Source organism: Polyodon spathula, chromosome 26, assembly GCF_017654505.1.
Source record: "Polyodon spathula isolate WHYD16114869_AA chromosome 26, ASM1765450v1, whole genome shotgun sequence".
NCBI lineage: Eukaryota > Metazoa > Chordata > Actinopteri > Acipenseriformes > Polyodontidae > Polyodon > Polyodon spathula.
In genome coordinates this window covers 12,670,656-12,685,625 of record NC_054559.1, presented here as the reverse complement: position 1 = coordinate 12,685,625, position 14,970 = coordinate 12,670,656, and the positions used below count along the sequence as shown (strand labels likewise).

The 14,970-nt window shown below is 39.5% G+C and overlaps 1 protein-coding gene across 1 annotated transcript; it reads left to right on the top strand.

The window, feature by feature from the left end:
- The first annotated feature begins 727 nt into the window (after nt 1–727).
- On the top strand, nt 728–13,889 carry LOC121300727 (ras-related protein Rab-40C). The gene is made up of 6 exons (XM_041229472.1): nt 728–1,786; nt 6,571–6,631; nt 7,979–8,039; nt 8,512–8,589; nt 9,485–9,707; nt 11,162–13,889. The coding sequence occupies exons 1-6, from the start codon at nt 1,633–1,635 to the stop codon at nt 11,434–11,436; spliced, it is 852 nt and encodes a 283-aa protein (XP_041085406.1). The 5' UTR covers nt 728–1,632; the 3' UTR covers nt 11,437–13,889.
- Nucleotides 13,890–14,970: the final 1,081 nt, after the last annotated feature.

Genomic DNA, 14,970 nt, shown 5'->3' with positions numbered 1-14,970 from the left:
GTCCAAGGCGTTGTTAGGGTCCTGTGATTGATAACGGTTTGCTCCTATCAAAGTGCAGTTCAAGAATCTTGTGACCAAAGGAGCTGCTGGAAAGGCGGGCTCTGTGTAAGCCGACTGGCTTTTATAGTATCGGTGTATGCAGTGAGGGGTTGGGGTGTGTGTACGGAAAGAACAATTACAGAATGATACATATGCGTTTAACAAACGATTGTTCTTGTTTTCACCGCGGATTTTGCAGTTTGTGAACAGTCTGCATGATATTGGAAGGAAGGATCCCAACTGATTGTTGAAGATAAGAGTGGCGGAGTTTTTCAACTTTGTTGTTCAGGGCCAAACTCAGACCCCGGTGTGGAAGTAGCAGCGGTGGCCGGATTTTAAGCGTTTCGGAGCGGGAACAGCACTCCCGCACTTCCATTTGCTGGTTTGGAGGGGAGAATTCTTGTTGATGTTGTTATTATCGATTAAAGAAAAAAAAAACTCACAACTCCACACAAGGAAACACGTTCGGTTATGAATCTTCACAAAAATGTATGTGTTTTATTTTGAATTGCTAACCGGGACTAGTGCAATCCACGTAGTTTATGGTACGATTTGTCCAGTCTAAATAACCCTTCTCTAAACGACAGTATCGGGGCTGTATACCGATAATAATAAGAATCATAATATATATATATATATATATATATATATATATATATATATATATATAAAATTCCCTTGCATATTAAAATATAACCTACACGGTGTTCCTGCACGGCGTGGTTTCTTTGTACGGTATGTGATGTGGGGTGTCTTTCCTAAAAAGGTTGCGGCCCTTTTGAATGCAGACTAAAACCAACATTTGCTCTTTTGTTTATGCCGAATTTTCTTGCAGCATTTTCTTCGATATTTATGAAAGACTTTCTTTGTTGCCTTTTTTTAACCCCAAAACGAAAACAATGAAGCCTTAGATTTTGCCAGGGGACCGCATTATCATAAGAAACAAAGATGGATTTTTATCTCCGTGGAGAGGGGGGTACCGGATTGCATTCTGCGTTTCCTAGCATTTATTATTTTTGTAAAGCAGCAATCAGGTATATTTTAATAGCAGGGCTGGTCAATTTGAACTATTTTTAACAGATGGTTGGCTCTCGGCAGTGGTCGACATTAAAACCAGTATTCTGGTAATTTGCTGTTGGCAAGCGAAGTTGGACTTCAATCGGAAGATAAATACATCGTGTATCTTTATTTTCTGTTTATTCTGAACCCTAGACGTATAATTGAGAGCTACTGGTGTTATTTAATTTTGAAAGGTCTGTAGTATCCTAACATAGAGCTGCCTCTGGTGTACGTGGCATCCCTTGTGTCCTTTAATGCCAGGAATAAGGTTCTTATGTTATAAGTCAACTGTGTCAACAAATCAGTTTTTGTGTCTCTAGCATAAGGAGTTTCCTGGTCTGATCAGAGGCCACATTTAGTCTCATTCAGAGCCACTGGGGACTGCATATAGGAATAAACAAGGGGCTTTTAAAGCTGCGATCCAAAAATATTACAGTAGAGAGGACTCCCATTCACCCATTGTTCTGGATCAGTAGGGATAGTGTGCTTCTTTAGGGGGAGCACCAATATCTCCAGGCTTGCTGTCAGGTACCGATGCGAGGAAGGATGGGTACTCAGGGCAGCCCCGTCAAGAGCTACGACTATCTCCTCAAGTTCCTGCTGGTGGGAGACAGCGACGTGGGAAAAGGGGAGATCTTGGGCAGTCTTCAAGACGGGTCGGCCGAGTCCCCATATGCCAACAGCAGCGGTGAGTGACTCAAAACAACCATCACTTTTCACTGCTTGCCACCACAATACATATAGGGTACAGTTTAGCCTAAGGCGTTCCTGTGATGTAGGTCGGTATGGCAAATTCCAAGTTATGATCTACGTGGCTTTTCTAGGAACTATTTTGTAGTCTGTATCTAGTGCAGTCTGGTGGAAGAGAGGAAGCACCGTCCAAGAGACACTATGGTAGATTTGTATATTCGGTTTGTATATTTTTGTGAGTTAAATAAAACAGTAAAGTAAAAAAGATGTTATTGTTACAAAACAAGTAACTCGCTTAAGAAGGTTCATGTTCTTAAAAGTTGTACCATTTGATACTTATTTGGCTTGCACAAACAATCGTGCAAATTTGACACTAGGGTATAACCTTTAAATTCGACTGGGCCCCAAAACGATCTAACCTGCAGGCATATTAAGGGGCTGTTTTTTGGAAAGTTATAGATTTTATTTAATCTATAAAATGAGAATATACTTAAGACAAGCATAATAATGAAAACCCTCGGTGGTTTACAAATTGTTGGAATTACAGCAGTGATCTGCACAGAAAAATGTACAGACAGTAAAAGAATAATTGTCTAACGTTTTAAATTTCACGTTTGCAAAAGCCGCATAATCATTCTTGACCTACATAAGATGTGCAGGCTGGTATAAAGTGACCTGCAGGTTGTATTATATGCACCTCTTTTAAACTCACAGCCCTGCATTCATTGGCAGCCTGTATTGTGGAATATGCAGTTCTAGATCAGTGTTATTCAAATTGACTTTTTAATTAATCCACTAGGCACTGGATATAAGCATTAAGTTTAGTATGGGTTTAAAAAATAACTGTGCATGGCCCAACCTGCTAAAGATTATTAAAGTGAGAATTAAGTTAATGTAGGCTCAGCAGCCTTTGCCAGTAGTTAGTTGTGTGTAATGGCTTGATGACTATGAAGTGACAGTCTTTACAACCTCACGAACCTTTCTACCAGTCTCCTGTGTTAATTTTTTTTTAAATGAGTATGTGATAGTCTCAGATAGTAGTAGTGAGTAATTGTGTTTCCCTTGGCATTGGTTCTGGCCTCTGTGGCTTTATATTAAACAGGGATTTAAGTTCTATATCATGTTAATCCTTTCGAAACTACAATGACAAGATCACCCTTGGGTCATATGTTATGGCAGGGGAAAAATGAGTATGCGACTCCATGTATCCTATTACCCTGAATAGTCAGAATACAGTACAGGGATGATTCAGTGACAATAGCTTTTTGCGAATAGATTGGCATAGACTCATTCTGTCCTCCAGGCCACTTTCATAATTGATTGTAATGACTTATTACAAGACTACAGTTCTGAGAACAATGGGCAAAACTTGCCTTGACTAGTCGGACCCAAATAAAGGTAATATGCAATTAAGAAGGTCTTCAAAAAAGAGAGAGACTTAACTTGTCCTGGCTTGATCGATGTTACTGTAGTTGTGGGGAGACTACAGTAGAAGACCAAGATAACTATCTAAAAACTGAACAGAATTTTTGTTGTGTAAGAGTCAAAGAACAAGAGTCTGAGACCAAGAATTTAGCAGGGCTGCCAGATTCAATAGAATAGACTTAAATGAAGTAACTGGGTGGCCAGCAGCCTAGACTCTCTGGAATTAAGCAATTTTGCCAGGTTTCATTGTGCAGCACAGACTCTGGTCCCAACATAGAGAACTGTGCAGCTCTGCCGCCACAAGAATTAATTGGATGCCTGGCAGACCAAGAACTAGTACCAAACAAAAGCAGGTCAGACAAAATTTGTATTGCAGCAAAATTAAGTGGGGTTTTCTAAAGTTGTGAATTTCAGTTTTACTAAGCAATATTGCCTTCTCAGTACTGAGCATTTTAAAGTGACTTTTTTTATTAATCTTTTTAAACAAACTGCAGCCTTCACGACAGCATTAATAAATGGAAGATAGTTACATTTGGTGGTCAGTAAAAGGAATTTGTTCAAGCTCTGAAAACAGCTGTTCTTGGTACTACACATTATAATCAGGCCTGTAATCTTATTTGCTTGATAAACTAGGCCTAGTCTATTATAGTTACATTAGCATGATATTTTATTAACCCTTAATCCTGAGTGATAATGCTAGCCTTTCATTTATTGACAGGAAAGGGGTATCCACAGTATTGTTTGTAGTATAGTAAGATCATACAATTCAAAAGTAAAACCAGCATCTCTTTTATGCCATAAGGCACTGGCTTGCAAACTTTTGTTTGTGGACCACCTGCACAAAATATACACTAACGCTAATCATTTTAATTTAATAAAAAAAAAAAAAAAAAAAAAAAAAAAAAAAAAACTAAGCACCATCCGCCCCTCCCCCCTCCAGCTAGTGTTATCCAGAGACAAACTTTTAATTTCTTCATTCGCCTTCTCCACAGCAAAGCGTTGTATAGTGTAAGCTGAATTGAAAGAAATGTCTCTGTGCATTCTGAGAAATAGAATGACTTTTATTACATTTTGAAAATGAATATTTAAATTGAACAAATATCCGATCATGAAAATGCACACATATTAAAAATAAAATAAAAAATAAAGGGGATATATTGCATTATTGGTGGGTTTTTTCATCATGGGATAACCAAGACTGGTACCAGTTGCAAAAACCAAACTAAGCCACACTATGTACAGTACTTTATCTTCACGTAATTTATTAAAAAAAATATGTTCAAATAAAAGTTCAAGTTTGTGACTTAATTTCTTGCGAATGCTGTTACTGTTTTTGATTCACTGTATTTTCATTGAAAATCCTCTAGCTAAACTTGTACTGACACACAAATGCTGATTTAGGCTACATAAGGTGCTAGTTTGAAGCAGGTTTCTTTGTCAGCTGTCAGTCTGTCATAGGATGTAAACGGAGCAGTGGTACCAACAAGTAAGTTCTATGTTTACTGAAATCTTCCTCAAGATCACATATTTACACACAACCCTAGACATGTATTTGAGCCAGTCAAGATGGAAGGAAGGCTAATGTTTCTGGTTAAATTTACATTTTGTTTTTCTGGAGAAAACCACCACGTTCAGAGCGTGTTGTGTGACTTTCCTGCATCTGTGCTGCTCCTACTCTTAAACACTACTACTTGTCCCTTGGCTCTTGCCTCCAAGCAACACTGCCTACTAGTCTTTCACCACTCCTGCCCCTGCAGCTTTATGTATTTTACAACACTGCCTCCCAATCGCAACCCTACACCACTAATCCTCCCGGTCCCATTGCTCTAACCACAGAAGTCCAGCTTGCTGCTCAGTCCCCAGGTCATAAACAGACACCCAGCATGACTTTAGGGCTAAGTAACCCCTCCTCGTGCTGCAACCCCCTTGCCACCTGCTGCTGTTATTGTTATCCTGTCTCAGGGCAGCTGCTTTTATTGTTATCCTGTCTCAGGGCTGCTGCTCAGTGGGAGCCATTTGCACAGAGGCGGAACAGGAGCCAATAATTAATTGCATTTCGCCCTGGTATAGAAGGCTTCACAGGGGGCGACAGCTGGCTGAAAAATTACAGTGTATGAGAGCATAATCACTTTGACACTGAGAGGAATGGGGGTGGGCGCGTAGTTTTAATATAGTGTAGCTTTAACTTCCAACTTTGCTAATTACTGAAGACATGGAAAGATTATGGATTTGCTCCCCCCCCTCCCCCCTTTATTTCAAAACCTGTATACTGGTATGGATTTTTTTTTCTAGGCATGTGTTATATCCCACTGCGCGGATGTGTGAGCTTACTAATCGGCATACTATACAATTATCACTGTCTACTCTATCAGCCCCCCCACGAAGATGACTTCACATAGCTCTGTGCTGAAATGTAGCTGAATACAGTTTTATTCTGAGAAATAATTGCAGTGGTGTCTTTATAGTATGTGTAGAGCTACTGATTTTTGGTTTTAACTAATAAACGATAAAACACAAAAAAAAAGAAATCTGCATATCCAAAAAACATTGGAAATGGTTACTCAATTCACTTGACTTGACCCCTTTTCCCATGAAAGAAATTTTAAAATACCCAAACAGATGTTTAGGTGTTTTTATTGTCTCTATATATTTTTCATGTTAGAAATGCAGGTATTAGTGCTGTGTTGCTTTTTATAATTTTATTATTGTATCGAGTACAGTTTCATAAGAGGGTAGCATGACGACCTTACAGCGATGTTGATTTGTCTGCTTTAGAATACAGTATTTGCCAAGTAAATATTTAAACAGGAGTGGTTTTAGTTATTCGTTCCTTTACAGGAACACCCTAGCAGCAGCTTTACAATATAATCAAACTGTATGCTAATAATGCTTAACATATTTATCCAAAACAGTCAAGATTTAAATGCGACACCCCCGGCCTGATAAACTGTCAGTAACCACCATAAAGTACCACAAACGTTAACCATATTTAATGTTTTATAATTCCAATTAGTGTGGATTTATGTTTTCAATTGAATAAAGACTAGTTTACATTACAAGTGGTTTTTAACCATCTGATTTGTAGAGCTGTGGGTTGAGTTATTTTTAAGGTCCCATTACTCACAGGTGTACAGTACAGCCATCAGTGATCAAATACAAGCACATGTGACCAAAACTGAAATGTGTAATCTAGTGACGGAATGGTAAAATCCCTGCCGTGTTATTGCTTGGTCACTTCAATTTTCCTGTGCCCTCTTCATTGGCTCTTCTTTCGTCACAGAATGCAAAGTGATCTGACACAGCTTTGGGGCAAATGTTTTGCCATCTTTCTGATACGTGTTTGTTCTTTTCTTCCAGGAATTGACTACAAGACCACTACAATCCTCCTGGATGGGAGACGTGTCAAACTGGAACTCTGGTCAGTGCTGTACCGGTATTCTGTTGTGTAAACAAACTGTACTGTTGTAAATGAACATAACAGCACCAGTAAGATTAACTAATTCATTGTCTTGCTATTTTTTGGCTTCCAATCTGCATTACTGTTCTGTGTTTTGTTAATCAGCTGACATGCAGCTATTTCTTGTTGCTCGGGAAGTAACGTTGTTAACGAGTTTATTTTTATTTTGTCTGAGTATATTTCCTGAAATGTGAAAGCATTCAGTAAACCCAATCAGTAGGCTGAATCAGACGGAACATGTTGACAAATCGTTTATGTCCAACATTAGCTGACTAGCTCTGCAGCTGAAGATGTTTGGTTTATGGATATTCAGTGCTTTTAAAAGCACATCTTTGTGAGTTAGGTATACATTCAGTATAATGCTGGAATTGCAAACTACAAGCAGAGCCAAGTTTTGGTCTGCTCAACGGAATTGATTTGTCTGACAGTGGTACATCTTCTAGTATCTCTTCCTCCACTCCTGTTTCCTAGGTGTAAATGATAACACGTTGCAGTGTACAATCAGAGCACTTCAGTTCCTTCCCATCCCTCTGATTCAAATCCTTGTTTTTATATAGTCTATCAAGAATTAAAAAAAAAACACTTATTTGGCTACATTTAGATCTGTGCCTGGAAACACATAGGTAACAGTGGGTTGCAGACACTTCTAAAAGCTTCAGTATCCAGACGAACTAGGTCAGCATAGTAATGTTTGCAGTTATTGACTCAGTGGTGGTATGATTCCAACTCTTTATGAAAACTAAAGTGCTTCCAAGTGACACTGATGAAATGCTATTGTAAAATGAAAATCAGTTTTTTACTGTAAATTAGGTTCATGTTTGATAATGTTTTGGTGAGTAGGTGTAAGAAAAAAAAACTACAGAATTAACAAACGTAATTGATATTGATTTTTAAAGTTTGATAGTTTTTCTAGGCATATTAAGTGGATCTGTGTTTGTCTTAACACAGCTATTTGGTTTGACTTTTATATTTGTAAGATTGTAGTAATTCCTGTTCCATAGAGGATGTTAGGCGTTGGCTGTTAAGTAAACATTTCAAAAGGTCTCCAGTTAGTTATGGTATTAAGGAATGTGGATTTTCTACATGATTCTCTGATCACAAAGTGACGTATGGATTTGGTTGGAACCACAGTTGCCTGATTGCTAGTTGCATTGACATTTATCATTAAAAAAATATGCAGTATCATGGAAGAATTTTATTTTTCCCCAGTGTGTTTCTGTTTTTAGTTGTCCCCACACAGTCTTGCTTTTGAACTGTAAACTGTTCACCATTCCTTTGTATCTGACCACCTTTCTGTTTGTGTTTCAGGGACACATCAGGACAGGGTCGTTTCTGCACAATCTTCAGGTCCTACTCCAGAGGGGCACAGGTAAGGGGAACTACATTCTTTGTCAAGGGGGTTGGGAGGTTGGGTCTGTCAATTGGTAAAACTAACAGCAGACATTAATTGGAAACTCCATTCAGTATGAAAGAAGTCAGATACTAGAACAGGTTTACCCAGTTGGGCAGTTGAAGTGGTGTGTGTGTTATGTATTATATATATATATATATATATATATATATATATATATATATATATATATATATATATATATATATATATATATATATATATATATATATATATATATATATATATATATATATATATAGAATGATATGACCACAAACTATCTTGAGGAACACTAGACAAGGTCTTTTGTAACTGGCTACTAAGTGGATGAAGTGACTAGAGGTGCAATCTGCCCCCTGAAAAGGAGTGTGTGGTTTCAGTTTTCTTAGCCTGTTGTAATGATGCCCTGATGTGTGTGTGTGTTTATTTATTTTTGTTTCCCTCCAAGGGAATCCTGTTGGTTTATGACATCACTAACCGCTGGTCCTTTGACGGCATTGACCGTTGGATCCGCGAGATAGACGAGGTAAGGAGTCACAAAGAAACTTGTCTTACGCATGTCCGTTCCAGGTTGAACTGGAGTTCACACACACACACACAAACACTCCCATGTGCTAGGATTTTAGTTCATCCTTTCTTGGCTTGAATTTTTCCTCTCTGCTATGATATTTGTGCTATTGGCTGCACACTAATTCTAGTTCAGCTCAGGCCAGTGGAACTTCAATTCCAGTTCTGTCTGAGATGAGATTTTAGTTTGTATTTATGGATAGTTTAGCTTTGTTTCATTCTGAATTCCATAAAAGAACTAAGCCTGGGAGATGCCGGGCTGGCAGCCTCCGTCACAGCTGCTTTTGGATAATGTCAGCCCGTAGTGTTATCTATTTTGTGGCTTATCAAATTCGCCGTGACTTCAAAATAACATTTTTGGATTTGCATTAGTTCCCCTTTTAAAGACTTTTATTATTTAACTTATGTTGAAATCCTCTGTCAGGCTTCTGTTTTAATGCCTGTTCACTCTTCAGTTTCCTGCCTCTGTGGAAGGAGTTTTTTTTTTTTTTCAGTTCCTTTCCAGGATGTCCTGTTTGCTTGGGGATGAGGGTGTTATTTTAAACGTTTCCTTTTTGAAACGGACACTTGAACTTCCTGCTCCTCCATAGAGAACCGTTAGCGTTATTCAGATTTCAGAAACAGGATTCCACAGCTTAAAAGTTTCCGTACAGGCAGTGATGGCAGTGTGGATGCTGTGTCAATGCAAATACCAGCACTAGGTATCGAACAGTCCTTCAGTGAAGGAGATGCAAGTGTTGTCAATACCTCAGGTTTTTTTTGGATAGTAGAACAGCACTAGTGCAAAGGGGCTTCCAGTCCTCCACATCTTTTCTAGAGACAATCCACAACTTAACTCCTGTGTATTTTACCAGCATGCACCTGGAGTGCCACGGATCCTGGTAGGAAACCGGCTTCACTTGGCATTTAAACGTCAAGTGCCAACAGAGCAGGCACGTGCCTACGCAGAGAAGAATGGCATGACCTTCTTCGAGGTCAGCCCCCTCTGCAATTTCAACGTCATAGAATCCTTCACGGAGCTCTCTCGTATCGTCCTGATGCGGCACGGCATGGAGAAGTTCTGGAAACCCAATAGAGGTGAGGGGCTGCAGAGTTTGTGTGGGGTGTTTGGTTTGAAGGCGGTTGGGATGAAGTCTGAGCAGTATTGGTGGAGGGGAGTAGAGGGTGGGAATTGGGGTGACAGAATGATTATTGATTCTGTAATGCAAACGTATGTTTTTTCACTTCAGTTGCAGAATCTGCTTGCAGGCTCAGTTCCCAAGCGATCCATTGTACCTTAAGCCCGTGGTTAGTTCTGTAGAAAAAATTGCGAGCTGCCCACAAAAAGGGAGTAAATTGTATATCGCAAAGCTGCATTCAGCAAAACTCTCTATTCCTGTCCAGTAACAAGATTCTCCTGATTTCACTCCAGCTACATTTAATTAGAGACAAGTCCCTCACTGTAATTACATTTTAGATTTATTTTTTTTTAACCACAAAATCGAATTCTCATGAGTGTTTGTAATGTAGTGTCTGTTGTTGGCTGAGCGTCTGCTCTGGATACATTAGGCAGCATTAGAAACGTTCCTTTATAGGCACTGCCAGAGTGCTTCTAATGCACCACTTTGCTGTTTATTTAACAGTTGCCAACAAATGCCGATGAGAATACTGTAAAGCAGGGACTGATTTGATTTGATGGCTTTTTCACACCATTATGAAAAATACTTGCTGGGAATGGTTGGAATACCTGAAGGCTTTCCTAGAACAGTGGAGACAGCAGTCAACCCATTTAGTTGTCACTTTAGCACCTGCACGCTTTTTTTTTTCCTGAAATTAAAGCTAGACAATAAGTTTGATCTGGATTTTCTTTTAACCAGATATTAAACCGCTCCTGACTAGTCTACAACATTCCTGTGTACTTGCCAAGTAGCCTGAATATTGTGTCGTGAATCCTGAAAAAAAAGAACTGTGTTGTAAGAGTTGTGTGGCCCTTTCTGTCATTGACAGCGCAACGTGACTGCCCTCTGGTGGATAAATGGAAAGTTACTGCATGACCTCACGTTTAATTTTGTTAGTGTCATTTCATTTTAGGATCTCAAAGAATTAAAACTAATGCTTAATGTAATTTAACAGATTGAATATATGCTCTTGTATAGTATGAATGTACACAGAGCGAGGCAACTGGATATTGGATAATAAATGAACCTGATTTTCACTTGTATTTTATTTGTTTTTTTTTTCAAATTATTTGTGCCATCCAGCTTTTGATTGAGTAGAGGGTGAATAGAGGCTCAGTATTGTTATTCCTTTGGCATTGTGAGAAAAAAAATGGAGATCAGTTGATTGCATCTCTAAAAATGAAATATATTCTTATACGGGTCTTATGAAACGCAGCCTCGTACTGCAGAGTATGCAGTGCACTGTACCAGTCTGCATTCCTGCGTGTGTAGATCTCCTGTGTTTAGGAGAGTAACCATTTTGAGCTGCTGTCTGTTGGGGGAGGTTGTTTTTTTGTGTGTGTAATAGCTTATTTGTATTTGTTTCCACTGCAGTTTTCACCCTGCAGGACCTGTGCTGCCGAGCCATCGTGTCATGCACCCCGGTTCACCTCATCGACAAGCTGCCGCTACCCGTAGCCATCAAGAGCCACCTCAAGTCCTTCTCCATGGCCAATGGGATGAACGCTGTAATGATGCATGGTCGCTCCTACTCGCTTGCTAACGCGCCGGGGGGCAGCAAGGGGAACAGCCTGAAACGCTCCAAATCCATCAGGCCCCCCCAGAGCCCACCTCAGAACTGTGCCAGGAACAACTGCAAGATCTCTTAGCATGCGGGTGCAGACCAGAGCCATCAGACCTCTGCAAGATAGACTCTGGCCCCGTTTTAGGCATGTTCAGAATGCCCCCAGTCATAATGAACCCAGCCTCCGTGTTCCTCCCACAGACATGATATGAAATCCCTGCCCACTGGAATTCCCATGCTACCAATCAGGATTAAGACTCCACCAGCACCAAAGGCTCCAATAAGACCCCATCTCCCCAATCGCCTTAAGAGTCCCCTTTATCCAATCAGGAATTTGGGTAATTCCTCTTTGACTCAGCCAGAATGCACTGTGCCTGAAGTCTGACAGTGAAACTTTTTTTTTTTTTTTATTAAATTATGCTATTTTTTTTTCTTGGAGAAACTAGAGAGCTTTATGAATTTTTGCACTGAAATTCCTCTGTGTGCTGCTTTGCTTTCTGCTGGTGTTTCCCTGGGATGTTAAAGGGACCGTGCATCACTTTTGGGGGTTGCTTACCTCAAAGAATTGTTTAGCCCTCCAGACAAGGGGAGCTTAAGACTGAGAGGTTTAGGGGTTGCATCAAAAAGCATCATCCCCTGGACTTTAAAATTACAACAGCTTAAAAACAAAAGGCATCAATGTTTGTGTTTTGCCTGAGAAATTCTCTTTTGTCACTTTGTCTAGCTCTCGCTCTCTCTGTTTCTGGATTTCTGAGTGATTCACACTTCAGACTTTCATGATTCTTAATGAATGCACTAGTCATTAGTTTACACCATTTGGACAAACTTTAACACATCATAGAAAAAATGGAGCATCACAACGTGTGTTATTCAGAAGGCTAGGCAGGCAGGTTCTTTTCCTTTAAATATATCTGGACAATTTTATAAATGTTACAGTGGTCAATCCCTGGATTTTAAGCAAATTAAGAAACTTTACAAAAAAAAATTCCATTCTCTAGTGCTGTCAGTCTCTTGCCTTTCACCAGGAGTAATTCCTGTGCTGTACTTGGCTTGAGGATGTATGTACACAAATTAGAGAAATCTGAACCTATCTGCTTTTCCATGCTCAGAGAAATCCACTGCATGAATCACTAAAATTCTTACTGTAATGATTTCCAAAATCTGGGTCCAAGTGATACTTGAGTTTGTTGTATTTGTAATGGTTTTAGGACAGTCTTTAACCTAAACAAGATGGACCAAATTTCCATTATAATACTTTGCAGAAATGATTTCTCCACAGCAGGGTTAAACTTGTCTTTTTCACACAGCCACATTCCCAAACAAACCCCTCCAGTTTCTTATTGGGCTTGTATGTGAGTAATTTTCTCCTTGGATAATAAGCTGCATTGTCCTCACAAGGGTACCGTTTTTAAATAGGAAGAGCTACTTAAAGTACACTAGCTGGGGCTCTGCTGAGGACCCTGTCGTTGGAAAACCCACCATTGTTTTACATTGAGAAACAGTTTGCAACAGTTCATATTAAATAGGATTTATTCAGCACTTCTTATTATTGCCATGGGTTTTCTGGGTGACAGAGAAGGAATGAGTCTAATCTGCTGTTTGAAACTGAATCGGGTGCAGTAAAACCCACAGAACTATTCATACTGGAGCGTGATAGAGAAGCAGCCTGCTACACGCTTAATGTTTTCCGTTTGCTTACCTGGTATGCAACACAGTGGTCTTCCAGGCTTGTGTTTAGATGCCATCTCCTTGTGCCAAAACATAGCTTAATACAAGCGAAAGAAAAGTGTTGATATCCATGAAGCTTGCAGTTTGAGGCATACCCCCACCCGAGGCTGAGCTTATATACTGTACATGCATGCTTCATGGAGTCCTGTAGACTGGGGGTGACACAGAAATCCCTAGATCTGCAGAATCTGATGCATCCCTCCCTTCTATTGCCAGTCTAGCAGATGAAGCGGGCTAGATGTCTGCTGAGTGCTAGGTTGTTTTAGGACCCAAATGAGGGTTGTGGTGCTTTGAGAACTGCTTTCACCAGATGCATTATTAATACTCTCCGTTACCCTTCTAAAGTCTATTTCTCAATTCAATTTCCATTCCGTTGCTACACCTTATATTTACTGATGGCGAACGAAAGCCGATTGTCAATGAAGCACCACATAGAATACATCATCCTCGCCCATTTCTCATCTATGTCCCATGACCAATTCTTCCTTTTACCATACTGGCTAAATTGACAGCTGCTGGTTTTATTTTTAAGGGACTGGTGAGAGGAGTGTAAAGAAGTATTTGAACACCAAGTTTCTCCTTTGCTACAGTACATACAACTCCCATTTGAATCAAAGGTAAATTGCGTCATAGAGGATATTATCCAGAATAGTCCTTTGTTTTTGTTTGTTTAAACATACCTTGTGCACAATTACAGTCAAATTCAATCAACGTAAAGGGATTTTGCAGAAAGTATTAAAGCAGTGTTCTTTATTGGGTTTTATGGATCGATGGGTGACTTGTAGCCACTTTTGATAATGTATGCACATTTCTTGCAGAATTTAGGAGACTTTTTTTCTTCCCTGTCAAGGGAGAGGGGAGGGAACAAAACTAGTAAGTTTTTATTAATGTGTAAACACTATTTCTGTTTGGTTGAAGCTGCTGGATGAATTTAATGAAGAATGCTTTTTTTTTATTTTTTTTTTTTAGGTGTTCTCAAACTTGTTTTTTTTATTCTTGATTGTACAGTTTTAATGTTATTTAAGACTGAAATGCAGCCTTTTTCACAATAAAACAGTTAACAGTATACCTTGGTCCTGTGTTGATTTGTATTCCTTGGTGACCTTCAAAGTGTTGCTTGTGTTCATTTTTATTCATTCGGGAATACAAGTTAAAAAAAAAAAAAAAAAAAAAAAAAAAAAAAAAAAAAGCAGTAGAACCTATTTGGTTATTCCATGCTGTAATCTAAATTATAACTTTTCTGTTTTTCCCACCCTGCCCCACTGGATAAAGTACTGCACTAAAATGAAGATGAACTGAATAGATCAGCCTTCAGAACTGTGCACACCAAGAACAACTGCAAGGTCTCTTGGCATATGGGTGCAGACCAGAGCCATCAGACCTCTACAAGATCAGAAAAGTGTATAAATTATAGAAGGGTATAAATAACAGAAGTTGAGAGGTCATCTTGGATCAAAGGGGAGCAAAATAACTTCTTGGAATATCCCAGCCATCCCTTTCTTTCCAGGGGTCGGTAGACAGGCAGGGTAGCAGTGCAGTGTCCGTCTCTTTCTGAACTTGTTGGCAGCAGAATGAGGTATCTCAAGGCTTTGTGCAACGAGGAGATGCAGATGTACGTAGTTTGCCATTTGTCAAAGCAATAATGTCGCCTTTTCTTGGGCTGGAGTTTTGTACTTTCTCAGTCCCACAAACAGCTAGGGTGCTAGCATCGTCGGGTCCAAACCAAGCCACCTGGGCGTATGTCCCAACCAGCTGAGCTCTTGTGACTGGAAGTGTCTTGTCTCTGTTTTACACAGGCTGGCTGTTTGCCAGCGCTTATTTAAATAAGCATTCTCTTTCTTCCCAAGAGCACAACGTACTGTCAAACCACGTGGAAACCTTTGTGTATGTA

Excerpts from the sequence above, each read along its gene's own strand:
- LOC121300727 (XM_041229472.1), top strand. The coding sequence starts at position 1,633 with ATGCGAGGAAGGATGGGTACTCAGGGCAGCCCCGTCAAGAGCTACGAC. Across the intron at positions 8,590-9,484 it reads GGATCCGCGAGATAGACGAG|CATGCACCTGGAGTGCCACG; the intron begins GTAAGGAGTCAC and ends GTATTTTACCAG. Across the intron at positions 9,708-11,161 it reads GTTCTGGAAACCCAATAGAG|TTTTCACCCTGCAGGACCTG; the intron begins GTGAGGGGCTGC and ends TTTCCACTGCAG.